This window comes from Ascaphus truei, chromosome 5, assembly GCF_040206685.1.
Source record: "Ascaphus truei isolate aAscTru1 chromosome 5, aAscTru1.hap1, whole genome shotgun sequence".
Classification (NCBI taxonomy): domain Eukaryota; kingdom Metazoa; phylum Chordata; class Amphibia; order Anura; family Ascaphidae; genus Ascaphus; species Ascaphus truei.
This window is the reverse complement of record NC_134487.1, coordinates 62,765,403-62,793,332: the sequence shown is the minus strand read 5'-3', so window position 1 is coordinate 62,793,332 and position 27,930 is coordinate 62,765,403. Positions and strand designations below refer to the sequence as shown.

The 27,930-nt window shown below is 43.0% G+C and overlaps 1 protein-coding gene across 7 annotated transcripts in view; it reads left to right on the top strand.

Annotated features, from left to right (window-relative positions):
* Positions 1-27,930, top strand: part of PTPRZ1 (protein tyrosine phosphatase receptor type Z1) — a 213,986-nt gene that overhangs the window by 128,893 nt on the left and 57,163 nt on the right. For 2 of the 7 annotated variants that reach the window (XM_075599930.1, XM_075599929.1), the window contains exons 12-14: positions 293-1,259; positions 3,072-3,749; positions 7,935-8,079. In XM_075599930.1, the coding sequence (XP_075456045.1) occupies positions 293-1,259; positions 3,072-3,749; positions 7,935-8,079 (1,790 nt within the window). Of the gene's footprint in view, positions 1-292; positions 3,750-6,845; positions 6,861-7,934; positions 8,080-27,930 lie in introns of all 7 variants that reach the window. The other 5 variants (XM_075599928.1, XM_075599926.1, XM_075599931.1 and 2 more) reach the window with 5 other exon arrangements.

Below are 27,930 nucleotides of genomic sequence, written 5' to 3'. Positions count from 1 at the left end.
GAAAAGAAAATGCTTGTCTGAAGGGCTTACAAACTATATGGAGATAAAAAGTCAAATTGTATTTAGAAAAGTCCTTAAAGGTACAGTATAAGTATAAAACAATGTAAAATGTCTTGCATTAATTTTATGTATATATACTGTATATATATATATATATATATATATATATATATATATATATATATATATATATATATATATAGTAATACTTTTATTGTCATTTACTCTTATCAATCAATCAATCCAAGGAGAGAAAGCATTATATTTATATAGTCATTTTTATTTTACATAGGAGAGTGAAGACATACAAGAGGAAAAAGACAATAAAAGCCCTGCCATAACTCCAAGCACTACTAGCACTATAAACCAAATACAGGGACAAGGAGCCCAAGCAACCACTTCAAGCTATGGCCAAGAAGAGTTGGGTTCCAGGCCATATCAAGCTGCAACTGACGTCAGAGAAGATAAAATACATGGGCAGCATGACATTTTCAAAGCTTTTTTGTATCCTACTTCACAGTCTACAACCAAAATGCCAGTCAATACAGCTACTGGTTCTGCAGAGATTGTGAGGAACACTGTGACACCACGGCAAGCAGTAGAAGCAACAACTTATAAAAGTAAGGATCTAAAGAATAGTGTTAAGTTATGGATGCTCAATATCTCTGACACTACCAAAGGTAATGTTGAAAAGCATGCCAAAACCGATGCTGTTAATGAACTGCAGATGACAACTACAAGTTGGGAAAGGAGACTTTTATATCCTACTAACAAGTCTGGTCAGATTTTCAATGACACTTCTGTTGCTACTCCAGTCACCTTTTCGGAAACATTTCGTCCAGAAGAGACATCTCAGGGAAATACAATTTCCTCACAGGCTGCACAACCACATACAAATGAAGACATGCCATCTAGCAATGAAGATGTACTTAAAAGCACAACCCCCATCAATGAGTTTGCTCTGTATAACGCTACAAATTCTACATCCATATCTATTTTTCCTCCAGATAGTGAGAAGCAGCATCAGACTAATATAACCAATGGTGTTATTGAGGGATTAGTTTCGGCAACATCTACCAGTGGGGCAGAGCTTCCACAATTTACTTTACTTCCTGAACTAGACATGCCACATTATTCAACTTCTACTCCCCCCCCTGCTGAAGTATCATTTCAATCTATCTCTCCAAGCTTTGGACAACATGGCTCTGCTTTTCCTGCGAGTGAGGTACTCTCTCAGACAACCCAACCAATATCTAATGGTGAGATACCTCTTCAACCTTCCTACACTAGTGAAGTGTTTCCTCTAGTTACTCCCTTGTTGTCTGAAACGCAGTTCCTGAAAGCTACCCCTGCTACTTCAGATATTGATCTGATCCTGCATGCCACACCTGTATTTCCCAATGTTGATGTGTCATTTGAACCTACCCTGTCTTCCTATGATGACGTACCTTTGCTTACATTTTCCTCCGCTTCCTCCAGTAGTAAAGTGTTTCATCGTCTGTATGCAGTTTCTGAAATGTTTTCGCAAGTTACCCAGACTGTTGCAACTGATGCACTTTCCTTGCATGCTTCTTTGGCCTTGACTGAAAGCAGTGCATTAGTTCAGCCGAGCCATACACATTCTGATGTGGTGCCACATCAGACTGATCATGCTGCTTCTGAGACATTGACATTTGGTCATGAGGGTGACACCTTTAATAATACTCACTTGATTTCTCAACTTGAAACTTCCAGCACTGATTTAAAGATGCATGCACTTTCCACGGTGTCTGAACTTTCCTATTCTTTGTCTAGTAATATGGCTTCCACAGAAACCCTTACTGTGTCTTATGACTCTCCAGCATATGTGCATGATTCTGTTGGCGTATTTCACCAGGGTACCTTAATTAAAAAGCTTAGCACTGAACTAATCCATAAACCAAGTTCCATAATGTTACAAGGTGATATTTTACGTCAGCCTACCCACTCCACGCTTAGTGATGCGGATAATTTGGAAACGTACTCTGGTAGTGGGTTCCTTTTCTATGGGATAGATGATTTGAAAGCCCAGAAAGGTCCTTCATCTGCTGGGGTAGATGGAGTTATGTATAAAACCTCTGAGTTTAATCAAAACAAGCCTATCATCAAAAGTGAAATTATAGATGAATATGACACTGGACTGCAGACTACCTCTACTTATGGTGAAATGGCTTCCCATGCAGATATTGAAGTGATGGCAAACCTTTCTTCATCTGATGCCAAGGCTGATGTAATTAGGGAAAATAAATCATCACAAGAAACCCTTCCAGTGTCTTTTTCAACTACCAGGAGTTTTGATGCTGACATTAATGCAGTGTCAGAAAATCTGCTACCTGTTCAGCCATTGAATGCTGTATCTCCAACCTCTGGTGACATATTGCTTAAAGCTATGCTTACTGCAGCCTCAAAAACTGTCTCTGCTTCTGCTGATTTGCTACTTTTTCCAACTCGGGAATTATTTTATGAGATGCCAGAAAAATCAAGTAATGAAGCATTTCTACAAACTGTGTTACAATTGTCTAATGTTAGCATTGCTTCAGCTGTGACCAGTGATGAAATGTTGAATGAAGCATCCCATTTTCATAATTTTAGTTCTAATGTTTACCCTTCATTGTTGCCTTCTACAAATGTACCTTCTGTTGTTAATCTGTTGTCTCCAAGTTCTATTGAGCGCACAGATTTACAACAAACAATGTCAGTGTTGCATAACAATTTTGTTGCACCTCATTTGTCGACCAATGTAAATTTAGATGAAGCATCTTTATCATATGTCAATGACATAACAAATCCGCCTTTAGATATTTTACCTTCTTATTTTCCTGTCTCTGCGCATGCAGCTTCTACTCCAGTGCTGCCTATCAATACATTAACACAAAAAGATACTCCCTTAAATAACTATTCGCCTTCCTATGCTTTTCCTACACATGACATTCCAATTGTTTCTTCGAGACATACTATGGACATATTATTTTCCTTGTCTACAGTTGTTACTGAAACTAGTGTATCTGTTCACAATTCGCTTACTTTACCCAATTTATATGTTTCTGTTGCAGCTGATTCTCCACACAGTGAGAGTCCTAGCACATTATCAATGTTAACAGCTACACCTAAAACATCCTCTGATGTGTTATCTACTGTCAGCTCTGATACCAAAACGGGGTATTCTGTAGTGGATGATGGTTTACCTGTCATAGGTGGTACAGATTCCACATCACATACAGAAACTCAAGAAAGTGTTGTAGCTGATACTAGTAATTATGTACCCAGAGTGATGGCGAAGAGTAATATAAGTGTGAGTGAACATTCTGATCAGTATGAAGAAGGAAGTGCATTATCAACTGCGGCAGCAGACAGTCAGATAAGCTCTGAAATGGGAAGACGAAGCCATTCAGCATCAGCACCTTTACCACCAAGCATTCCACCTAAGAAGCACAGTTTATTGGAAACTCATACTCAGACTATAAATATCGCCCTGGAAAATACATCCGAAGCAAATTCATGGGCTGTCCTTACCAGTGATGAAGAAAGTGGTTCTGCTCAAAGTACCTCGGATAGCCTTAGTGATAACGAGACTTCCACAGATTTCAATTTTTCCGACCTTAATGACAGAGACAGAGACTATGAGGGTGCAGTTGAAGCAGGTAAAGCAGATTTTACTCCTGGATCTGAAATGACATCACCGCCATTTGTAACTGGTGATCATTCAACAGTGTTCAACGTGTCTGAGGCAGGTTAGTGGTGGAAAATATGCAGGGTTACAATTGCTTGATATATATAAAATGATGATATGTTTTTGTGAAACATCAGCAGTAGTCTTCTGATATATAAAGTAGTACAAAAACAGTCTTCTGCAATGTAGTGAAAATGAGAATGTGGTCAAAACAAATGACAAAATATTTCATGTCATCTAAATTCATAGAAACTTTGGAATAAGACATAAAAAAAATAACCAGTCTTTTCAAACAGCAAACTGTGTGTGTCAGTGGTAAGTCTGGTTTTACGTTTCAAATGATTGCAGGTTTTTGAAGTATTGTTTTAAACTGGGTAGTACTTTTTCAATGTAACTGATGTCTCAAAATAAACATGGTAATATTAAACATGAGCAACTAAAATGATTCCTAACACAGCTTGAGCTTCTTTTAATCATATTGATTCAATAGCCTCCGCTACTTTCCGTGCGTTCTTGCAACTGGGGTTTTCTGCTTTGCTTTGCTTTGGATTCTAATCAAACGCTTGAAAGGATGTAACAACCATGCAACCAATTGTTACATATGAGAGCATGCAGCATGCCATGATTATTTAATGACATTACTGAAAACAGCTCAAATGAGACACTGTCGGTTTGAATCACTGTATTTTAACGTTGTGATCCACCACCTCTGCCCCCCAAAAAAGTAAAAAGTAATTTTGTGAATGGTATTAACCGCAATTTAAAAGTGGTTCCATAGCTCTGTTTACGCAGGTTCTGTATAATTGGATAAGTATAATGTAATGTTCCTTCCTCCTAAAACTTCACATATAGGTTCCCACACAGAGATGACTACAATAAACCCTCTGGTATATAATTATAAGCACTCTGTTAATGAAAGATGCTTTGTAAATACTAGTTCTACGGGAACTTTTCACCTTTTCAGACATAAATTAGAAATACATTTTGCTGCAACTACTTGTGAACATTGATTTCCCTGTTTGTACAGTAGGTTGCGACAAATATTTATCAGGGATCCATGTGAAATTAAGCTTTTGTTTGACTATTTTTGCAGCTTGATTTAGTTTAGCAAGTTGAAGAGAGAAACATTAATTATATTTAGGAATTCCAGTTTTCGGTGTTTATTTTTTCGTAAAATTTGTGTTATTTTTCCGGTGTTTTATTTCAATTAAAAAAAAGCCGTGTTTATCTGTGTTAACAATGAAAAAAAAAGGCACGCATTTGAATTTGGTGTTTATCGATGTACTTTTTTTTAGTTTCCGTACGGCCCTGTGATGCCTTTGGATGACCTACCACAAGAGGGAGATTTTAATAGGGAAGGATGATTTTTACTGTTTTTTTTTTTATCGGTTTTAACCAAAAGATGATCAGTTGGTGGTGTTTTTTTCTGGTTATTTTTCGGTTAAACCTAAAACTGGAATCCCTAATTATAGTTTTTTTTTTTTTAATATGTACTGTAGTACATGCATCTAGACAGCAGAGGGTGGTGTTTTCCAAGACCAGAAATATTCAAATACTAACTTCACAATACTATACCACTTCTGTTACAAAACTTCTCTGTAGGAACTAAGGCTGATACTCCCCCCTCATTGAATATATGTGTTGCCTTTTTTTCAAATGAAATTTGTAACAATGTTAAACATACTTTTTTAAAGATAGCTAAAATATTTAGGGGAGAATATATTTATGCAAAAACTGTTTCAAATTTAGTGAGAGTTGCAATTTGCTGCTTATTTAAGCAAAAATGTTGATATTTTAATGTTAATCAAAATGGCATTCTTGAATTTACTGAAGCATGCTTTAGTTACAGCATAATTCTATTTGTATGAATTGAATATATATGTATAAAAATATAGATCTACCGTATATATAGTGTATATACATTACATTTTACTGTTACACTGTTTATGTATGAATGTAATATATATGTATAAACATATAGACCTATATAGGGTATATGTATATACATAACATTACATTTTTACTGTTACTGTACATTGTCCTTTTGTAGAGAACATCTCGGATATTTAATAATAGTAGACAGAAATAGCTGCTGCTTGGGTGGACATTGTGTTCCCATATGTCCTTTTGGTAATAATATTCTCCTGTGGGTAACACCATACACATGCAGTGTTTCAGAAAAGTGAGAAAAGTCCTGAAGAATTGAAGGAAGTTTCTCATATCAACGTATTTTTTGGACTGGAAGATATTGGGGATGTTTAGCAGGTTTCCTGGTGGTACAAGCGCTCAACTTTATTTTTGCTTTATTGGGGTTTTCTATTATGTCATGTTTTATTTTATGGTAGTACCATACCTTAGAACAGAGGTTGTCAACTCCAGTCCTCAGGACCCCTTCACAGGTTAGGTTTTAAGGATATTCCAGCATCAGCACAGGTGGCTCAATCAGTGACTCCGTTTTTGAACCACCCGTGCTGAGGCAGAGAGCCATTGATTGAGCCACCTGTGCTGAAGCAGGGATATCCTGAAACCTGACCTGTTGGGGTTGAGGACTGGAGTTCAGAACCATTGCCATAGCAGACTTAAAAGTCCTTTCACTTAAATAGTTTGTAGACTACTGTGTATACTAAATATCGGCCTAGATTCTAAATACCCCTGTAGTCTCTCATTGAACAAAATAAGTTTGACCCAAAGATACAGTAGCACTGCACATTCATTTATAAAACTGGAATTATAAACACTGCTGGAAATACACAAAAACACGAGATATGCCAAATCAAGTCAAATCTGTCTTCCATAAGTAAAAAGAAAAGTCCCATAGATATATAGTAGATGCCTCTTCAATGTGAGTAGTCACTCATCTAAAAACACATTCCTGACAAATTGTGAGACCCCTTACAATTAATATATTTACATGAACGTTTGAGTCAGTTCTTTAGCAGAGCTGTAGTAAAACCTCACAAACACCAGCAAAGTTGGGAGTTGTTTATACAGTCCTGTTTTACCCATTAAAGCGGCACTGCATGTGCCAGCTGAACCAATTTGCACGATGATAAGCTGCATGCGTAATATAAAAGCTTACATTGGCAACAAATACAGTTATGATCTGCTTTTCTCTCCCCGCTCATAAATGTCCCCTCTATTCTCTGATGTCAAGAAGATGTTGATAATCAAGGTGCGTCTCCACCCTACCAAAAAATGGTTGTATTACATGTTGTCTTCTTCGTGCTAATGTATAAATAGCATGTGTTATGCCTTCAGTTCATGTTCAAAAACCTACTGCTGAAATGCACAACAATGAACAACAATGTATCGTGTATACATGATGTAATCCCTATAAAATATTTTTCTATATAGAGAACAGAAGCACATAATATTACCAAAGCGTTCTCAATAATTATCCCCATTACCAACCTATAATTCCTATCAATCACCAGAAACAATAGGAATATCACACCTACAGTACGTAGAGGGCCTGTCCAATGAGTAGTCATGTGGATCTAGAAATGTATATAGATACTCAATGTTGTTTTTTACAGTGCAGCATGTTCATTGTTAGGTGAGGCATGAACTGTTTCCTTCAGCACTATATCACACTATCTGTGAAGCAATATCAATATACATGTGTGTGTGTCTATTATAAATATATATACTGTATATATATATATATATATATATATATATATATATATATATATATATATATATATATATATAGTACATATGTGTATGTGTGTGTATATATATATATATATATATATATATATATAATACTGTATGCATGAACTAAAAGAGGCAATTCTTGAAACTGTTTTAAACTATTACATATTTTTATTGCACTGTGGTTTACAATATTTGAATGTAAAATGCTCTGGTTCAGCATTAGTCATTATTTTAAGCAGCATGATCAGAAAATATGCTTTTATAGGAATATAACGTGCTTGTTAGTGAGTAGCATTGTTTCCTTCACACACTTAGTTATTTCATATATTGTTATCGAAATAGGTCAAATTTGTAATTACAGGATAAAAAAATGTGTGCAAAGTGTGCTTTGGTTCTTTATTGCAAATGCCCTCATTAGAATTTATTTTGCTCTAACTTATTTTCCTAACCTAGTTTGCCACTGTTCATATTGCCTAACGTTCATAGCAAACAGAAGAAAGGTAAGTAAGTATGTGAAGTGTTCTAATAAGCATTTTTTTTATATTCCTTTTAAAACTTGGATGGTTTCCATTCTCTCTGACTACAGAGGCAAGTAATAGTAGCCATGAGTCTCGTGTTGGTCTAGCAGGAAGTTTGGAATCAGAGGAGAGGACACTTATTCCACTCGTGGTCGTTTCGTCCCTGACCTTTATCTGCCTTGTGGTTCTTGTGGGTATTCTGATCTATTGGAGGTAAGTTTCATATTTTTGCAGTGTACAAATTATAGTTTCATCTAATTTGGTAAATAAACTGTGTTGTGAACTTGGAGTTTAACACAGGTCATCCGAAGACATTGATAAAGTAATTATGTTGGTAATTATGTTGGTCATAAGGAGGATGCTATAATATACAAAGTACAAATGTAAAGGAAATAAAATGCTTATTAGTAGGCAAATAAAACGCTTATTAGTAGGCAAATAAAACAGAAATGCTTAGCACAAAGAAGAACATGAAAATATCTGTAAGTAGGGGTTTGGTGTCAAACTGAAATTATTATTCTCTATAAACTTATATAAACAATGCTAAGCACATCATGGGGACATGCTCAGGGGTTATTTGATTAGGCTCTGTAACAAGTTAACGCATCCAAAGGGGCGGTAACTCTCATTCAAGCGATAACACTCGTTCAGGTGAACTAATCCGTAAAGGAGCTTGATGAATCTGGGGGAATTTAACAGCACTTTAGTTAGGTTATACCTAAACGTGGTGCTACTTACAGTACATACTGACACTGAAATAGATATGTCTGCTATACAGTGTCTGGATGCATGTAACACCACAGTTAGACATAATGTAACTAATTTATTTATTTATTTATAAAATGTTTTACCAGGAAGTAATACATTGAGAGTTACCTCTCGTTTTCAATTATGTCCTGGGCATAGAGCTAAAATGACAAAAAAATTCATGGATACAAATACGTAGTTACATAAGTGAAGAGGGTATACATTATATACAAGACATTGCATGCACAGTTAGAGATAATATATATTATAGGTGTATGTAACAGTTACAGACCAGATTAAAATGTGAGACTGCTTTAGTTTTTAAAGAACTTAGATTGGTGGTGGCTGTGAGAGTCTCCAGTAGATTGTTCAAGTTTTGGGGTGCACAGTAGGAGAAGGAGGAGCGGCCAGATACTTTGATGAACCTTGGGACCATGAACAGTCTTTTGGAGTCAGATCTCAGATGATAAGTGCTGCATGTGGTAGGGGTGAGGAGCTTGTTCAGGTAGACGTGTAGTTTGCATAGAAAGTATTTGAAGGCAAGACAGGAGAGGTGAACTTTGTGCCTAGACTCAAGAGATGACAATATAGTCTTTCGAGCATTTCACAGTGATGTTTGTTGTAGTTGCATTGGAGAACAAAACGGCATATTGAATTGTAGAGGCTATCAATTTTGCTAATGTGGGTTTGGGGTGCCGAGCCGTATACTATGTCCCCATAGTCGATAATTGGCATTAGCATCTGCTGTGCAATACACTTTTTGACCAGCAGACATAGGGAGGATTTGTTCCTCTAAAGTACACCTAGTTTGGCATAGGTTTTGGATGTCAAGGTATCAATGTGCATCCCGAATGTAAAATAGGAGTCAAACCATATAGTATTTAAAACTAGTAACATGAGTTAGGGTGGTATTAGCGTTGTTTCTGATTTGGAGCTCAGTCATTGGAAGATTTAAAAATGTAGCTTTGGTCCCAAATACAATTGTTACAGTCTTGTCAGTGTTTAAAAACAGTTTGTTTTGAGAAATCCAATTTTCAAGTCTCAAAAAGTTAGATTGAAGTATGCGTTCAAGGTCGGAGAGGCTACGGCTGTGTGCATATAAGATTGTGCCATCTGCATACATATGTATTGGAGCTCCCTTACAAGCTGTAGGAAGATCATTGATAAATATTGAGAAGAGTAGAAGCCCCAGAACAAAGCCTTGCGAGACACCATAGGTGATATCCAAGGGGTTGGAGTTAGGGCCTGAGATAAACACATGTTGGGATCTGAGAGAGTAATCCAGAGGATCACGGCGGAGCACGACTGTAGAAAAGATGGGGGCTAAACACCAGCAGTGGGGTTAAAAAATAAACGTTAATCCATGGTAAATGAGGACACGCAGTTTATACTCTTTGGAACTCTTTGACAAAGGGTGTCCTGTCCGAAATGCGTCCGAGTGCTTGACTGCTTGACTGCGTGTCCTCGCTTAATTGGGAGTGAACACACTTTTTCATGACTTTGGATAGTATTGGGAGAAGAGAGATTGGCCTGTAGTTTGAGACAGTGTTTTTGTCCCCACTTACTGTATGAAGATTGGGACAACTCTGACAGTGTTCCAGGTCTTAGGGATATGGCCTGCAGCCAGAATAGAGTTGACTATGGAAGCAATTGGTTTGGCAATGGCTGGGGCATCAAGTCTAAGGAACTTAGATTGTAGTAGGTCAGGTCCACATTGGCAGCTTAGTATTAATTTGAGGAGCGCTTGTGTAATCTCCTCTTTGGATACTGGGGCAAATTGAAAATTGTGCGCAGTGTTGGGAATGAGTGGGGCTATAGGAGTACTCTCAGAATGAGGTCATGTTTGTGGTTTGGAATGCACACCCCACAAAGTAATAATTGAATGCATTTGCAATGTCAGTGAGATTTGTCAGAGTAATATCCTCCTTAGAGATATTACTTGGTTGTTGATGGTTAGAAGGCTCGAATATATTGTTGATAACATTCCAGAAGTTAGCTGGGTTTGATGTATTCTGGTGAAGATTGTCAGAGTAATATTGTGCTTTTGCATGTCTTGTTTGCCTTGTGCATATATTCCGCAGGCATCTGTAGTTATTAAGATCCTTGGTAGTGCCAGTTACTTTGTAGCTTTTCCAGAAGGCATCCCTGAAAAGGTAGAGTGCTATAAGGTCAGTTGTAACCCACGGAAGGTGGGCCCCTTGTACTCTTATTCTGCGTAGTGGAGCATGGGTATCACAGAGTTTTAAGAACTCGGATTGGAAATAGTCGAGCGCAGAATCAGGGTCGGGAATTAAATCGATTCTGTACCAAGGGCAGTTGGTAAGGTCAGCCAGAAACTGTTGTGGGTTAAAGTTTCTAAATGTTCTAGTGAGGAGAACTTTAGGGCTTGATTGGGGTGGTTTAATTTTCCTTACACAGTACATGGTCACTGAAAGTGTCAGAAAGGATGCCAGAGGATTGGATTCTGATGGGAATGGTTGTGAGATTTCAGGTTTGTGTGTGTGGGTTGGGAAATGATTTGCGTTAGGTTAAGTGACTTGAGTTGTATCTGGATTTTGTGGTATTTAGAGTCGAGCCAATTGTATTTGAAATCCGCAGAATGGGATAGGGTACAGAGAATGGGGATATGTCCACATCAGCCTATAGCAATTAAAGATTGTATTTGAAATCCCCAAGAACAAGCAGCTCACAATTCTCATTCAGAGAGGAAATGGAGCCAAGAAACTGGGCGATATCAGTCAGGGACTGTATTGGGGGCGGTAGATGCCAGGAACCAAGACGGGTATAGAAAAGGGGAGGCAGATTTTGCCAAATAGGATTTCAAAAGAGGATGGGCTTGGGGGGCAATTTAACAGTTAAATTGTAAGGTGTCTGTAATATAAAATAACACCCCTCCTCCTCTCTTTGACCTATCTTTCCTAGAAATGGAGTATCCTTGATTGCGATATTTGCATCAAGGGTTTTAGGGGTTAGCCATGTTTCTGTGAGAACGATGGCTGTGGGTTTATGAATATGGCACCATGCCCTTAGTTCATCCAGTTTGGGCAGCAGGCTCTGGATATGTATATGGGTGACAGATAGACCTTTTTGGAATTTGAAGGGGGTATTCTCAGGGTTATGGGACAGAGTTGAAAAGGGAGGGCCTGGGTTAAGTTCAATATCACCTGCTAAAGAGAGTAATGGTACGAGTAGAAATTTGAGTAATTGCTTGCAAGTTGTAAATTTGGGATGTTTGCCATTAGGGTGAGCAGTGGTTGGTGTGCTGGTTTTCACAGTTCTCGACCAGCATTCAGTAGATAGTGCAAGGCTTTTGAGTAATCCAGGGTGTATGGTGGTGATGTGTGTGGGCCAGGAGGCAACTAACATAGCATTACACTGGCGACACACTTTATTCGAGCTCGGCTAGTCCCACGAATTCGGGTATACCCGGGTGTATTGAGGTTTGTGACTGTTTTCTGCCCGAGTGCATTGAGGTATTTTCCAGGCAGGGATTGAAGCATTTTATTCCCGCTGGCTGCAATACTGCACTGTATATATATATATACTGCATTACAATTCATGAATTTATGCCATCTGGTAGACACGCGAAGCATTGCAGCCTATTAAATCCTAATCATTATCATTTAACAGATCAGCCGCCCGTCAGCCAGGCATGAACCCAGGCTGGGAAAGCAAACGCAACGGGGCTTGTCAGAGGTGAGGAGCGGCGCATTCCAGGTATCTGCCAGGTACATACTGGGTATTTGCTCGAATAAAGTGTGTCGGTGCAGTATTTCCTGACATTATTTCCCTCTTCTCTCTTTCTGAACGTAAGATAAAGACCTAATTCATGATCTGGACACGTCATGTTACTCGGCATATAACGTTATGCCACAAAAATGTGACGTTAAGCCTATGCTAATGAGATGTTGTTTTTGTATAGAATTAGTTTTGAGGATCCACGTTAACCTCGGGGAACATAACGTCCATTCCTGTTTTAAGTAGTGTCACGTTATGAGCTTCAGGTTCATGGCCATTATGTCCAAAGAGATTTAGCACGGCAAGTACAGTTCCTTTAATGTGCAGATTTCCAAACACTTAGATATTTTAAGTAAATTGGGAAACTTCTGTAAATACATGACCCCTGGACATTTTTAGTCTGTAGATTTATGGGAATAGTTACAGTCACTCATTGGGCTCACATGTTCTGTGTGATCTACTTACTAAAAGTACTCTAGCTGGAAAACTGCTGCAGAAGCAGTGCAAATAAATTGCACCGAATTTATCAAAGAGAACACTCTATATTGCTATAAATTGTGTGTATATATTTGCCGATGTCGGTTAAACTGATTTCCCCCCGCCAGTTTTGCAGGCTTGAATAAATAGCTCCCGGCATTTTTACAGTTATAACGTGATATGGTGGCCTATGTACTAAGGGTTGCGCAAGCCTATTTTGCCACAAAACTGGCGCATGGAAAGCTAATTTAAAATTGCATTTGGGTGCGCCTATGTACTAACCTAACATTTCTCAAACTGCGCAGTGAGCACCATTTTAGTTTCTGTGTGGATGAATAGAATTGCGCTAGGTGTACTCAGGGGCAAAACCAGAGATTCAAATTGCAGGGTGCAATGTTTTTACCTGCTGGCTCTCGTCCCACAACATGATGTGCATTGTCATGGCAACGTGTCGCCATGAAGACGCTACATTGTCGATGGAGGAGGGCTGCTCTCTTACAGAGGCCCCGCGCTCTCCCCCCGACAATCAGTTTCATTGCTGTGGGGAAGAGTGTGGGGCCTCTAACTGCGAAGCATATAATAATAATAAATATAGTCAAATATATGACATTCTTGGGGGATGCAAATGCACCCTTGCACCCCACCCCTTGGTTGCACTACTGGGTGTACACGTGTAAATGGTATGTACTAAAAGATAATGTTTCTGTGAGTCACAAAAAAAACGCGAAATGGCATCAAAATCATCTGCCAAGTTGAACCTGGCGTAAACCCTTACACGTATGTTAACAGTGTTATGTTAATAGCGCAGAATTAAGATGATATGTATGAGCCAAAAATGTATTTGACAGAGCAGGGATGTTTCAGTATATAGGTTACCAAAATTTTTTTTTTATCACTGTTGGCTATTAGGAATAATCTTACACTAATAATCTGTATTTTCTTATGCCATACTAATTATTAATGAAGAAACACACATAATTCTGTTTTAATTTACGTTGTTCACCCATCTCTAATTAAGGAATTCCCCTTTCTAGGTTGATCTGTTACATTTTTCAATTAATTTTCACTTTGAGTTTTTTTATTTACATTATATTAGAGAACTTACCATCTAAGGGCCAGATGCACTAGGCTCTGTTAAATCAGGGCAAATAACGCCAGGTTAGCTAAATAGGTTACTTTACCACTACCTTGCGTAAGCTTCAAATAGCCTGATGTTAATTCATTACTTGCCTAAGGGTGGTGTTAGCTCCGTCCAGAGGCTGAAATATGGGTTTTCATGAAAGAGGAGAGCAGAGGAGAGAGAGAGAAAGAGAGAATGAGCGTCCTATTTACTAGTGTCCAAAGTGCTGTTGGAAGGGAGGTTTTGGGATGTATATACTGGAGCAGTTGGGATTATAGTAAAATGGAACTCTGTATCTGTCCCTCTCCTCCTTAGCAAAACCCCTATTTCAGTATCTGAAGGGAGCTAACACCACCTTTAGGTAACACCTAAATAACAGTTTAAATCCATGTGCTAATTTGAATGACCTTTAGCAGATATGCGATATTTTGCATATCACTAGTATTAATTGCTGGAAAAATAATAACCATATGTTATTTTAAGCAGCAAAACATGTGAAATCTTATAGGTTTTTTTTTTTTAAATCAGTTTAGTAGCATTAGATATTAGAGACTGTTTAGGGGGTTTTTTTGTTTGTTTTATTCAGCTCAATGCCATTTTGAATGACTTTTAAAACGTCCCTTGATTTCTGTAGCAGGCTTTAGCCCACCTCCCATGCAGTGCAAGATCTTTGTAACACTTTCATATTTGGGATAATTTGTTGCCAATATTCTAAGCAGTTTAAGCTGTAAACTGTAACAATAGATAATGTTACCTTAGTAATATAAGGATACATTGTTGCTGCTGAGTTACATTGACTGAAGCTGCAATTATGTTAGGCACACAATCAGGATGTTTACAGATTTATAACAGGAGCATCAAACGATTGCCAGATTAGGTGAGGATGTAGAATTATACATTGTCACACGCTTTACATAAAAATAATACAAATGAAAAAAAGTTGGAAAGTAGTATTGCTGTTTTAAGGAGTGCACTGGGTTAACGTTATGTTATTTGCTTTAGTGGATAGGCATTATGATTAACTTAATGTCAATTCAGGTTAAATAGCTAACGGAGCTTAGTGCATCTGGCGGTAATTAAAAACAAAAACAAATGGTGGTCTTGATAAGCCCATACTTAAGCCCTTATTCAATAAGCGGGGAAGCCCCTTCCCTGTGCTGAGCTTTTTTCCAGAGCTGGGGATATGGCTTCACAGTATATTTATTGGGCTCCTTACTTCTGACAAAATGGCAGATGGCAAAACATTACATTTGTCTTCTGCATGTTTTTGTACTTACGTTTTTGTCCCAAGTGTTTTAGAGAAAAGATTACTTTTGCACTGGTGGGGTTACTCTTCTCTTTCAGTCCTGTTTACTGTTGTTGAGCTTGCCCTTCTTTGCATTGACACTTTAAAGCACCGCAAACAAACTAAACCCATCTAAAACACATCAGTTTTGAGAACATTTATATTAAAATGCCATTCAAGTATGTTTTCTTTGTTTTGCTTTTGAATTAAGTTTAATGATATAAGATGGGAATAAATTATTTGACCTCTGAAGGAGAAAGTTGTCCTAGAAATACATTATTAAAAACAGCATTAAGCAATTTTAAGGTGGGACAGATATTTAAGATGTGGCCAGTACATTAAATAAAATACCATGTATATGAGACTTCCGGTGACGTCACAGCCGATGGTCTGCTAGTGAGAGAGCTCCCGGCGCCCTCGCTATTAAAATTACCAGAACAAGCTTTTCCCCCACCCCAAACTCCCCGAATTTGGACCCCACATAGACATCAAACACTGGAGAGATGACAGGGAAGGCGCAAAAGAAGAATCAGTACCCCGTCACCAAGTTCTTCCCCCCGGCACAGCGCCGGGCTGATATCAGCCCCGATGGGCAAGATGGCGCCGAGGAAGAACCAGAGCACGAGGCGCGCAGCGGCCGGCAGAGCCCGATCGACACAGATCCCCCAGTCTTAAATAAAGAATTTTTTGACTCCCTTATTACTAAAATGAGGAGGGGGGTCCAAGAGGACACTGAAAAAGCCCTCCAAATTATACGCGCCGAAGTGGGAGCGCTGACGGAGCGGACAGAGGACCTAGAGGTGAAAATGGAGGTAATCACAAACGAACAAGCAGAGACCCACGAAGAAGTACTAAGATGCGGGGATGCGATCCGCGACATGCAAAACAAGCTCGAGGATCTGGAAAATAGGGAAAGGAGGCAGAACATCCGCCTCAAAAATATCCCTGAAGACATCACGCACGAGGAACTTCAACCTTACCTCCGCAGACTCTTCCTACAGCTTGTCCCCGACCTATCAGACCATGACTTGCACACTGATCGAGCCCACAGAGCCCTGGGCCCAAAATCAACAGACCCAAACCGTCACAGAGATGTGGTGCTTAGAATGCACGCTTACTCCGCAAAGGAACGCATCATGATGGCTGCCAGGGACCTACGCTCCGTGACAATGGATGGTGTACAAATCCAGCTTTTCAATGACCTCTCCCAACTAACGATAAGCAAAAGAAATGCGATGCATCCACTTACCTCCCACCTCAGAGACCAAGGGGTTAAGTACCATTGGGGGTTCCCCTTTAAGCTGGTAGTGCTCCGCAATGGCCGCCACCACACAGTGTCCGCCCCTGAAGACGCAAAGGACTTCCTAAAAGCATTAGGGGTCCCCCTCCCTCCACAGAAGAACAACCGTCCCCGCACGGATGCGACGTCGGAGACGGCCCCCCAAGAAACCCCCCGAGCATCGGAGAGACTGGCTAGCCAGCGACTCTGGTGAATCCAGATGTCCCCGCTTCCTGCTGGAACTCAGTAAACCGCAGGACGCCCTCACAGACGTCCCTCGCAGACCCAGAGGCCCTAAAGACTGAAGCAAATAACTACCACCAAAACCCTCAACGAACGAGAGTCCCCATGGGCCCTACAGACCCCAACACAACTGCCCACAAACCCTTGCCCCCCCCCATACCCTGTCCCCCCCTCCCTCCTCTCCCCCCGTTCCCTCCGCTTCCCCCCCCCTTCACTCCGCTCCCCCCACCCTCCTCCCCCTCTCCTCCCCCGCACAGCTACTCCCCCCCTCCATACCCCCCCTCCCTCACCCCCTACCCCCCCCTCTAAACACAAAAATCCAGTCTACTTACCTTCCCGCTTCCCCCCGATGCCAAGGGAACCGAAGCTGCACCCGCGGAGTTCCAGACACAAGCGTAGAACAACAGCACCCGTGCCACACCCCAAGCTCCTCAGAAGCCGTCCTCTCGCGATCTCTACGAACGAGACTAGCACCCGGGCTCCAACCCGAGGAGGCCCGACTCCGGGACCGGAGCAACAGGGACTCTCCTAACAGACACCTCACTCCAGGGACACCTGCCGGACCCCCCCCCCCCCCTCTCTCCCCACACCGGTCCCTCCCCCCCCTCCCTGTCATCCCTCCTTAACCCCCCCCATCCAAACCCCCCCCTCGACCCCACCCCCCCAAACCAGAGTACCCAGCCTACTTACCCCCACGTTTCCCCCCGATGCCAAGGGAACCACAGATGCACCCGCGGAGATCCAGCCACCAGAGGAGAAGAGCAGCATCCGCGCTGCTCCACAAGCCCTCTCTCTGCGTTCCCGATGGTCAAGAACCCCTCCAGACCCTCAACTCGGGGAGGACCAACCCCGAGACCAGAGATCCAGGGCCCCCCCGAATAGACACTACTATACAAGGACTGCAGCCGGAGGCCCCCTCCCCCCCCCACCCACAACAATCAGGTTGTATGAACGAACACTGACACCCCCCCCCCACTCCCTAATCAAAATGTGATGTACCCCATTATCCCCCCAAGGAAAGCCCCATTAACAATATACAAACCACATGTGTATAAGTAAAGTATAAATATACAGTTTAAACATGGTCCAAGGTTAAGAGGGAGCTATCCCCCAAACACTAAAGAATGTTATAAATAATGTGCCCCCCTCCTCCCCACCTCCCCCCTCCTCCCCCCCTCATCCCCCCCTCCCTCCCCCCTCCTCCCCCCCTTCTTTCCCCCCTCATCCCCCCCCTCCTCCCCCTCTCCTCCCCCCCCTCCCTCCCTTTCCAATCAGACCAAGGACCTTGTTAGCTGTCTCCCCATAAGAACCCGTCCCCCCTCCATCTCACCCCAAGGTGCCCCCCCCTCCCTCCCCCCCCAGGGTAGATATGTATAACCAACCTGTTTCACCCTATATCAATGTATGCACCAATATTGAATGTATAGAAGACAACCACAATGTTTAGGCGATACTTCGGTCTAGGAAAAGAACACCTCACGAGAGCAATGTTTTAACCACCTACTGATGATGTAAATACTGTGTGCCCCCCCCACCCCCCCCCCCTCATCCCCCCCCCCATCCCCCTCCTCCCCCCCATCTCCTCCCCTCTCCCCACCCATCCTCCCCCCCCTTCGCCCCCTCCCCCCTCATCCTCCCCCCCTCTCCCCCCCTCCCCTTCGCCCCCTCCCTTCCCTCCTATCTTCCCCCCCACCCCCCCTCCCCCCCCTTTTCCAACCAGACCAAAAGACCTTTTTAGCTGTCTCTCCATAGGAACCCACCCCCCCATCTCGCTCCAAGGTGTCCCCCTCCTCCATCCCCCGCCCCCAGGGTAGACCTATTATGTATAACCAACCTGTCTCGCTCTATATCAATGTATGCACCAATATTGATTGTATAGAAGACAACTACAATGTTTAGACGATACCTCGGCTTAGGAAAAGAACTCCTCCCGAGAGCAATGTTTTAACCACCTACTGATGATGTAAATACTGTGTGCCCCCCCCCGTCCCCCCCCTCCCCACCCCCACCCCTCTCCCCCCCCCACATCCCCCCCCCCATACCCCTCCTCCCCCCCTCCCCCCCTCTCCTCCCTTCCCCCCTCCCCCCTCCCCCTTCCCCCCCTCCCCCCTCCCCCTCCCCCCCTCCCCCCTCCCCCTCTCCCCTTCCCCCCCTTCCCTCCTATCTTCCCCCCTCTCCCCCCCTCTCCCCCCTCCCTCTCCCCCCCTCCTCCCCCTCACCCCCCTTCCCCCCCCCTCCCCCCCTCTCTTTCTCCCCCCTGAAACCATAAAGAGTACTCAAATAAAAACCTATCGTAAGGGGGGAAAAATAACGATTGTAAGAGATGTATAAGGGGAAAAAATAGAAGAAGACGAAGGAGAGTAAACCCCCCAAAGGCCCTGGATGACCCCTCTCACTTAGGGTCCCCCCCCCCTCCCCCTATGCCCGCAACTTAGTGGGGGCGCGGGGCTTTGCTTGCTGGCTGCGATCTGTGAGTGATGCCCCGAAAGGTCTCCTAGGGGTCTTTTTTGTACCCCATCCCCTTGACACCAGAATGTCAAGAGGAATCTTTTTCGGGCTCCAGGATAGCCCACCTTCTTTCTTGTCCTTTTGTGTCCGCCCTCCCTTCCCACCCTCCTGTTCCCCCACCCTCTCCCCCCTCTACGACCCTTCCCCAGTGCCCATCTTTGGAACAACAGAAACTCCCCCCTGCATATACACACTAAGACCCAAGCTAATCCTGACATGGGAATAACTCAGGGACAGGGGTTCATCCCCGAGACCCCCCCCCCCCCCACTAATGGCGTCAATTAAGATCATTTCCCTAAACGTTAAGGGCCTTAATTCAACCCGCAAATGCAAATTAGCCCTCCAAGAATTTAAAAAGACTAAAGGAGACATAATTTGTATCCAAGAAACCATTTTAACAACACAGATCCGCCCAACACATTTAAACACACATATCCCCAAGCGTTCTTTGCATCCTCCCCCAACAAAAAAAGAGGGGTGGCTATACTGATTAAAAACAATACCCCATTTACCCCAACACAAGTAACTAAAGATCCCGAGGGACGGTATATACTCCTCAAAGGTACGCTATCAGGCTCCCCTATAGCCATCCTCAACATCTACGCCCGAAACGCAAACCAAACCCAATTCCTCCAGAATCTTCTCAGTACCCTTGACCAACCGACGCTCTCCTCCCTCCTCCTCGTCGGTGATGCAAATATGGTTCTAAACCCAGACCAAGATAGATCGGGCCAGACTGCAGCCCCATACTCTATCCAACTACAGAAAAAAGCCCAAAAATTCCAGGATACCCTTAGAGAGTATTCGCTGACAGATATCTGGCGGGCCCAGCACGTGGGCCAGAGGGACTACTCTTTCTATTCAGCCCCCCATCAGTCTTACTCGCGGATCGATTATTTTCTAGGCACCAATAATGTACTCCAGGCATCCTCCCACTCCGACATAGGCCCAATAACCTGGTCCGACCATGCCCCTATCATACTCACCCTCTCTCTGCCTTTCGTCAAAACATCAGTATATAACTGGAAACTCAGCGACTCGCTTCTCAACGACCCACAAGTGATTAAGGCGATTAAGCAAAAACTACACACCTTTTTCCAACTAAACAAAGGCTCAGTCCCTGCAGCAGCAATGCTCTGGGAAGCGCACAAAGCCACTATAAGACCTATAAGGAACTCATATCACTAGCCTCCTATAAGAAAAAAATAAAACAAAAAGCCCAGAAAGAACTTACGCAAAAAATCTTAACGCTAGAGCAATTACATAAACAATCCCTATCGAAAAAGGTGTTTAGAACCCTTGAGAAAGCGAGATCCGACCTAAAAACACTTCAACTTGACGAGGTAGAGAGAGCCCTGAAATGGACCAAACAGCGGTTCTATGATAGGGGTAACAAAGCGGACAAACTTCTGGCCTCAAAATTAAGAGGTATTAGAACAAAGGCCCAGATCAAAAAGATCAGAACCAAAAACGGTCAAATCTCGTACAACGAGAAAGACATCGCGCGCGAGTTTGCAGAGTTCTACACGGACCTCTACAACCTCCACCCCACTAGCCAATCAAACGATAATGGAGCACCTCCGACTACTTAACCCAATGCAACCTCCCATCCCTCACACAACAAGAACTTGAGTTCCTAAACCAGAGAATAACCCAAGAAGAGCTGGATAGTGCAATATCCTCACTCAAAATAGCCAAGACACCCGGACCGGATGGATTCTCCAACGGTTACTATAAAAAATTAGCAAAATCCCTGTCCCCCTACCTCCTAGAAATGTTTAACTCCTTTCTCCAAGGAGAACAGATCCCTGGCACTATGTCAGCAGCCAATTTGGCTATCATACATAAAGAGGGCAGAGACCCACTTCTATGCGGCAGCTACCGCCCAATATCCCTGCTAAACACTGACCTCAAGCTTTTCAGTAAAATTCTAGCAAACAGACTGAACCCTATTCTCCCAAGGCTAATTCATATAGACCAGGTGGGATTTGTGTCAGGAAGACAGGCCTCTGACAACACCCTCAACATTATTGATATTATAGACCACGTGCACCTCAAACAGTCTCAGGACTTGATACTCAGCCTCGACGCGGAGAAGGCCTTTGACCAGATCAAATGGTCCTTCCTTGACCAGATGATGCGCCAATTCGGTTTCTCCGGCCCATTCCTTGATGGAGTCCGAGCCCTCTACACTAACCCCACGGTCTTACTAAAACTACCGGGTGGCCGATCCAACCCAATAAAAATCCAAAACGGTACTAGACAAGGCTGCCCCCTTTCCCCTTTACTCTTCGCCCTGTCCATAGAGCCCCTAGCCGCCAGAATCAGAACGGAACCAACCGTAAAAGGAGTCCTAGTCGGTGACAGGGAGTATAAAATCTCCCTGTTCGCCAATGATATTATCCTTACCCTATCAGATCCCCTCACTTCCCTCCCCAACCTAGAAAAACTATTAGACCAATTTGGCCGCCTCTCAGACTACAAAGTCAACACAGACAAGTCAGAGGCCCTCAATATCTCTCTACCGAATCCCATATGGACAACCCTGCAAAAGAAATTTAAGTATAAATGGAATAGCTCCCATATCAAGTATTTAGGGATTAAAATAGCGAGCTCATATGGCTCACTATACCAAACCAACTACCCTCCCCTTTTCCGTCAGATCATAAGAGATCTCGAGACCTGGCAGACCCACCAAATATCCTGGTTCGGCAGAATAATATCCACCAAGATGAATATCCTTCCCCGCTTGCTTTATTATTTTCAGACCCTCCCAGTCCCCGTTCCACTAACAGATCTGAGGAATATCCAGACCCATATTCTGCGTTTCATCTGGCAACAACGAAGAGCCAGGGTCCCACGGTCAGTACTCTTAGCGTCGAGGACGAGAGGGGGTCTGGGGGTGCCGGATGTAGTCCGATACTACCAGTCAGCCCAGCTGAGGCAGGCGGTGGTTTGGAACAACCCCCCGGCCTCTAACTGCTGGTTAGAGATAGAGACGCACCACGCGTCCCCGACCCCCCTCTCAGCCCTACTATGGACCCACGCCCATAGAGGCAAGAAGCCCATGAGACTCAGCCTTGGAGCAATGAGATAAACGTGGTCGACATGGTTGAAAACCAAAGGGAAATATGGCCTAGCTTCAACCCCCTCTCAATTGACCCCCCTATTCGGGTACCCGGATTTCCCGCCCGGGTGTTCCCGACCCCAATTCAGCCAATTTCAAGGCCTAAACATCAGAGTGGTTGCGGACTTACTGGAAAGCAATGAGGTCATGCCCCTCCGGGAACTACGAATTAAACTAACGTCCCCGGATCTTCCCATATTCCAATATTTACAGATTAGACATTTCCTGAGAACCCAATCCCCTAGCCTAAAATTCCCACCGCGCTCCAGATTTGAGACCCTCTGCCTCAGAGGCGAGTACCAAAGAGGCCTCATCTCCGAGATATATAGAACACTAGAGGCGGCCCAGCCCTCCCCTAGTCATTTATATATGCAAAGGTGGAGCGAGGACCTGAACACCAATATAGACCTTGAGGACTGGGAGGATATCTGGGAGGCAGCTACCAAAACTTCAATTTGCACCATCACAAAAGAAAACATTTACAAAATATTATTTCACTGGTACCTGACCCCGAGTAGACTGAGCCAAATCTACCCAGGCACCCCCGACGAATGCTGGAGGGGATGTGGTCAAAGGGGGGACATGTCCCACATTTGGTGGACATGCCCGGAGATCCAAAAATTCTGGACCCGGATCCAGGGCCTTCTGACCGAGACCCTGGATGTTGAGATACCCCTGGACCCCCTGACCTACGTGCTGGGAAAACCAGTCGACGACCTTCCCCCCCCTATAGCCAGACTCACGGCAGCGATCCTAACGGCTGCCAGATGCTGCGTAGCTGCGGCTTGGAAGAAAATCAAAGCCCCCTCTAGAAGAACGGTAGTCACTAGGATAGATGGAATTATTACTCCCCCCTCTTTGTCCAAGTCGTTCCCAACTATCCACCCCTCCTTCGTCATCCCCTCTCTTTTTCACCACTGAAAATGGGAATATGGATTATTGTGTGTCATCAACTCCCCCCATGCTATGTACATGTACCGCGCCGTATTCCTGTGTTGGCTCGTTTTCCAATGTCTGTAACATGCACCAATACGCTGTTTGACACCAATAAAGGAAAAAATATTTAAAAAAAAAAAAAAAATACCATGTATATTACAGGGGTTATCTTGGACTCTGCTCTCCCCTTCATAACTCGCATTCATGCCTTCACTAAATCCTGCCATCTCCACCTTCAAAATATTGCGAGAATAATCCCTTTTCTCACTCATGGCAAAATAAAATCCTAATTCACGCATTCATCTTGTCCCACCATGACTTCTGCACCTTCTCCTAGCTGGCATTCCCCTTATTGTCTGCCTGTCCCAACTCCAATCCATCCAAAATGCTCCTGCAAGACATCTACCTTACTCACTGCTCCACTTCTGAGGCGCCTCTATGCAAATCCCTGCACTGGCTTCCTATAACCTTTAGAATCCAATGTAAAACCCTAATTCTGACTTACAAAGCTCTCAATATTGCTGCCCCTAATTTACATCTCAGTCATCATCCTCAAATATATCCATAAACGCCTCCAACGTTCTGCCCATGACATCTGCTTCTCCTCCTGCCTTACCTCCTCTCACTCCCACCTACAAGACTTCTCCTGTGCTGCACCATCTCTCTCTAATTCCCTACCATGCACCATCAGACTATTCCCCAGCTTTTAGGCATTTAAAAACTCCCTGCAAACTCACTTTTTTAATGAAGCCTATCAGGCATACTCCTAAGATCCACCACCTCCTCCCTCCAACCTTATTGGGACAAGCTGTGAGGTTTGACCAAACTCGATGCTGACACCCCCTAATATCCACACCCCCAAACCTTAATAGTATCAGCTTTGCTGCTGGACCATACTCCATCCTGATGAATACCCCATCCAATAATGAGCAGTAACTTTATCTTTTTGTTCTCTCTAGATTAAATGAGTACTTCAGCATTAGGTGATAACTTTTTTTATTTGTATTAACAATTGATATTATAAGACACATTTCTTAGCATTCTCCACTCTCCCTCAGGTCAGCAAAACTAATTTACAAAGATGTTAAAAAAAAAAGGTAACAATCTAATGCAATTTAGTAGGAAAGGAATGGCAGAGAGAATAGTAAATAAAGAGACAGGGCAACAAATGGATGAAAGGGACCGTGAAAATAGGACTAGTCATCCATCAGCAGTGTGAAGAGGGATGGGAGTGCAGGGGGGAGAGGGCTTGATTTGTGACATTTCCCTGTAGATTTCAAGCTCTCAGGAGCAGGGCCCTCATTACCTTTCGTATCATTTAGCACTTGTTTGTACTTATTTGGCATTCCTCTTGTTCAACTGTCCTAACTCCAATCCATCCAAAATTCTACTGCCAGACTCATCTACCTCACTCAATGCTCCACTTTTGCTGCTCCACTATGCAAATCTCTATGACTTCCATATCCCCTAAAATCAAATTGAAAACCCTAGCTCTGACTTACCTGCACAAAGCTCTAAACGACGTTGTGCCCACCCTTACATCTCAGCCTTCATCCCCAAATATATTCCTAAATGCCTTAACACCTCCTCTCACTCCCACCTACAAGACATCTCCTGTGCTGCCCCCTCTCTCTGGAATTCCCTACCACGCACTATCAGCATGCACCATCACCACGCACCATCAGCATGCACCATCACCACGCACCATCAGCATGCACCATCACCACGCACCATCAGGCGCTCCCCCAGCTTTCAGACATTTAAACACTCCCTGAAAACTCACCTTTTAAAGGAAGCCTATCTGGCATACCCCTAACATCCCCCACCCCTCCTCCTGCCCCCTCCAACCCTAATGGGACACTATATGTGGCTGGACCAAACTCCACACTGACCCCTCCCTAATAACCTCACTCCCAAACTTCATCCCTCAATAGGCAGCAACTTAACCTTTTGTTTCAATATCCCCCCTCTAGATTTTAAGCTCTCACGAGCAGGGACTTCATTACCTCTTTGTATCTGTTTGTGCTTATTTGGTATGTCATTCTATTTATGTAATATACAGAACTCTGTTCCCCCATTGTACCACACTGCGGAATATGTTGGCGCTCTACAAATAATACAAACCTAAATGATCCCCTGGGGGATCGCAAAAAGTCCCTCATAATGAGCACTCAATCAAGATAGGAATATACAGGCTAGATAGCTTCAGTGTATAAGGCCCAAATATGACTTGATATAGGAATCATAAATCCAAGAGCCCAACCTTAGACAGGTAATAGACATAACAAGAAAAATAATAAAATGTTCTTAACATATATTCAACAAAGTGAAATACTATATACAGTGAATATTAAAAATCCCCAGTGATGAGGTATGGGATCAGCGTTGTATTGTATTGTATGTCTTTATTTATATAACGCCATAAATGTACATAGCGCTTCACAGTAGTAATACATGATGTAATCATATAAATAACAAATAATATAAATAACAGGTCATGGGAATAAGTGCTTCAGACATAAAAGTAACATTAAGGAAGAGGAGCCCTGCTATGAGGAGCTTACAATCTAATTATTAGGTAGGGAAACATATAGAGACAGTAGGAGGGAATTCTAGTAAGTGCGTCTGCAGGGGGACAAGTTTTATGTATCATGTGTCCAGGATTATGCAGTGCTATTCATATGCTTCTTTAAGCAAATGTTTCTTAAGGTGGGTCTTAAAGGTGGATAGAGAGGGTGCTAGTCGGGTATTGAGGGGAAGGGCATTCCAGAGGTGCGGGGCAGAAAATGAGAAAGATTTAAGGAAGGAGAGAGCTTTAGATACAAAGGGGGTAGAAAGAAGACATCCTTGAGAAGAACGCAAGAGTCGGGATGGTGCATAGCGAGAAATTAGGGCTACGATGTAAGGAGGGGCAGAAGAGTGTAAAGCTTTAAAAGTGAGGAGGAGAATTGAGTGTGAGATACGATATTTGATCGGAAACCAGAAGAGGGATTTCAGGAAGGGAGATGCGGAGACAGATTTAGGAAAGAGTAGAGTGATTCTGGCAACAGCGTTTAGGATAGATTGTAGGGGAAACAGGTGAGAGGCAGGAAGGCCGGACAGCAGGAGGTTGCAATAATCGAGACAGGAGAGAATGAGGGCCTGAGTCAGATGTTTAGCAGTCGAGTAACAGAGGAAAGGGCGTATCTTTGTGATATTGCATAGGAAAAAGGGACAAGTTTTAGAAACGTTTTGAATGTGAGAGGAGAATGAGAGAGAGGAATTGAGTGTGACCCCTAGGCAGCGTGCTTGGGCTACTGGGTGAATGATCGTATTTCCAACAGTAATGTGGAAGGAGGTAGTAGGGCCAGGTTTGGGAGGAAGTATAAGGAGCTCTGTTTTTGCCATGTTAAGTTTCTGTCGGCGGATGGCCATCCAGGATGATATTCCAGAGAGGCATTCAGAAACTTTGGTCTGTATAGCAGGTGTGAGGTCAGGGGTTGAAAGGTAAATTTGTGTGTCGTCAGCGTAGAGGTGATATTTAAACCCAAAAGATGTGAATAGGTCACCTAGAGATCGTGTGTAAAGAGAAAAGAGAATGGGTCCCAGGACAGAGCCCTGGGGTACCCCCACAGAGAGATCAATAGAAGAGGAGGTGTTAGCAAAAGAGACATTGAAAGTACGATGGGAGAGCTAAGAGGAGATCCAGGTTAGAGCCTTGTTCCGAATACCAAGAATATGGAGAATGTGAAGGAGAAGAGGGTGGTCCATGGTATCAAATGCTGCAGAGAGGTCGAGTAATATGAGCAGAGTGTAATGACCTCTGTCTTTGGCAGCATGGAGGTCATCAGTTATTTTAGTGAGGGCTGTTTCAGTAGAGTAAGCAGTGCGGAAGCCAGATTGTAGAGGGTCTAGAAGAGAATAGGTGTTGAGAAAGTGTAGCAATCGAGAGAATACAAGACGTTCAAGGAGTTTGGAGGCAAAAGACAGGAGGGAGACAGGTCGATAGTTAGAAGGACAGGTAGGGTCAACCTTGCTGTTTTTGAGTAATGGTATAACGGTTGCATGCTTGAAGGATGAAGGAAAGGTACCAGAGTAGAGGGAAGAGTTAAAAATCTGTGTGAGCATAGAGATTATAGAAGGAGCAAGAGGTTTTAGGAGATGGGAGGGAATGGGATCAAGAGGGCAAGTGGTAGAGGGAGAAGAGGAGATCAGCAGTGACACATCCTCCTCCGAGATAGCAGAAAAAGAGTCAAGAAAGGCAGGAGGAGAGTTGGGAAGTGGTGTGGGATGGGAGGAGGCAACAGATGGAATGTTCTGATGTATGGATTCCACCTTTTCCTTAAAGTCAGCAAAGTCCTGAGGTGAGATGGAGGATGTATAGAAATTAAAGGTAGGCGTATCACAAATTAAATGTATGTGTACATGTGCAGACACAGAGCAAGTAGGATAGATCACCAATATAGTTCAGGGATATCTGGAATATGCCTTGGGTGTCAGGTATTCCCTCAAATTGGGAAGTTTTAGATATTCCACACGTAGTGTACAAAGGAATAGACATAAGTTTATATGTGAAAGGGTTTGAGTACCTCGCACCAAACACTGTTATAGTAGAGGAGTCATAT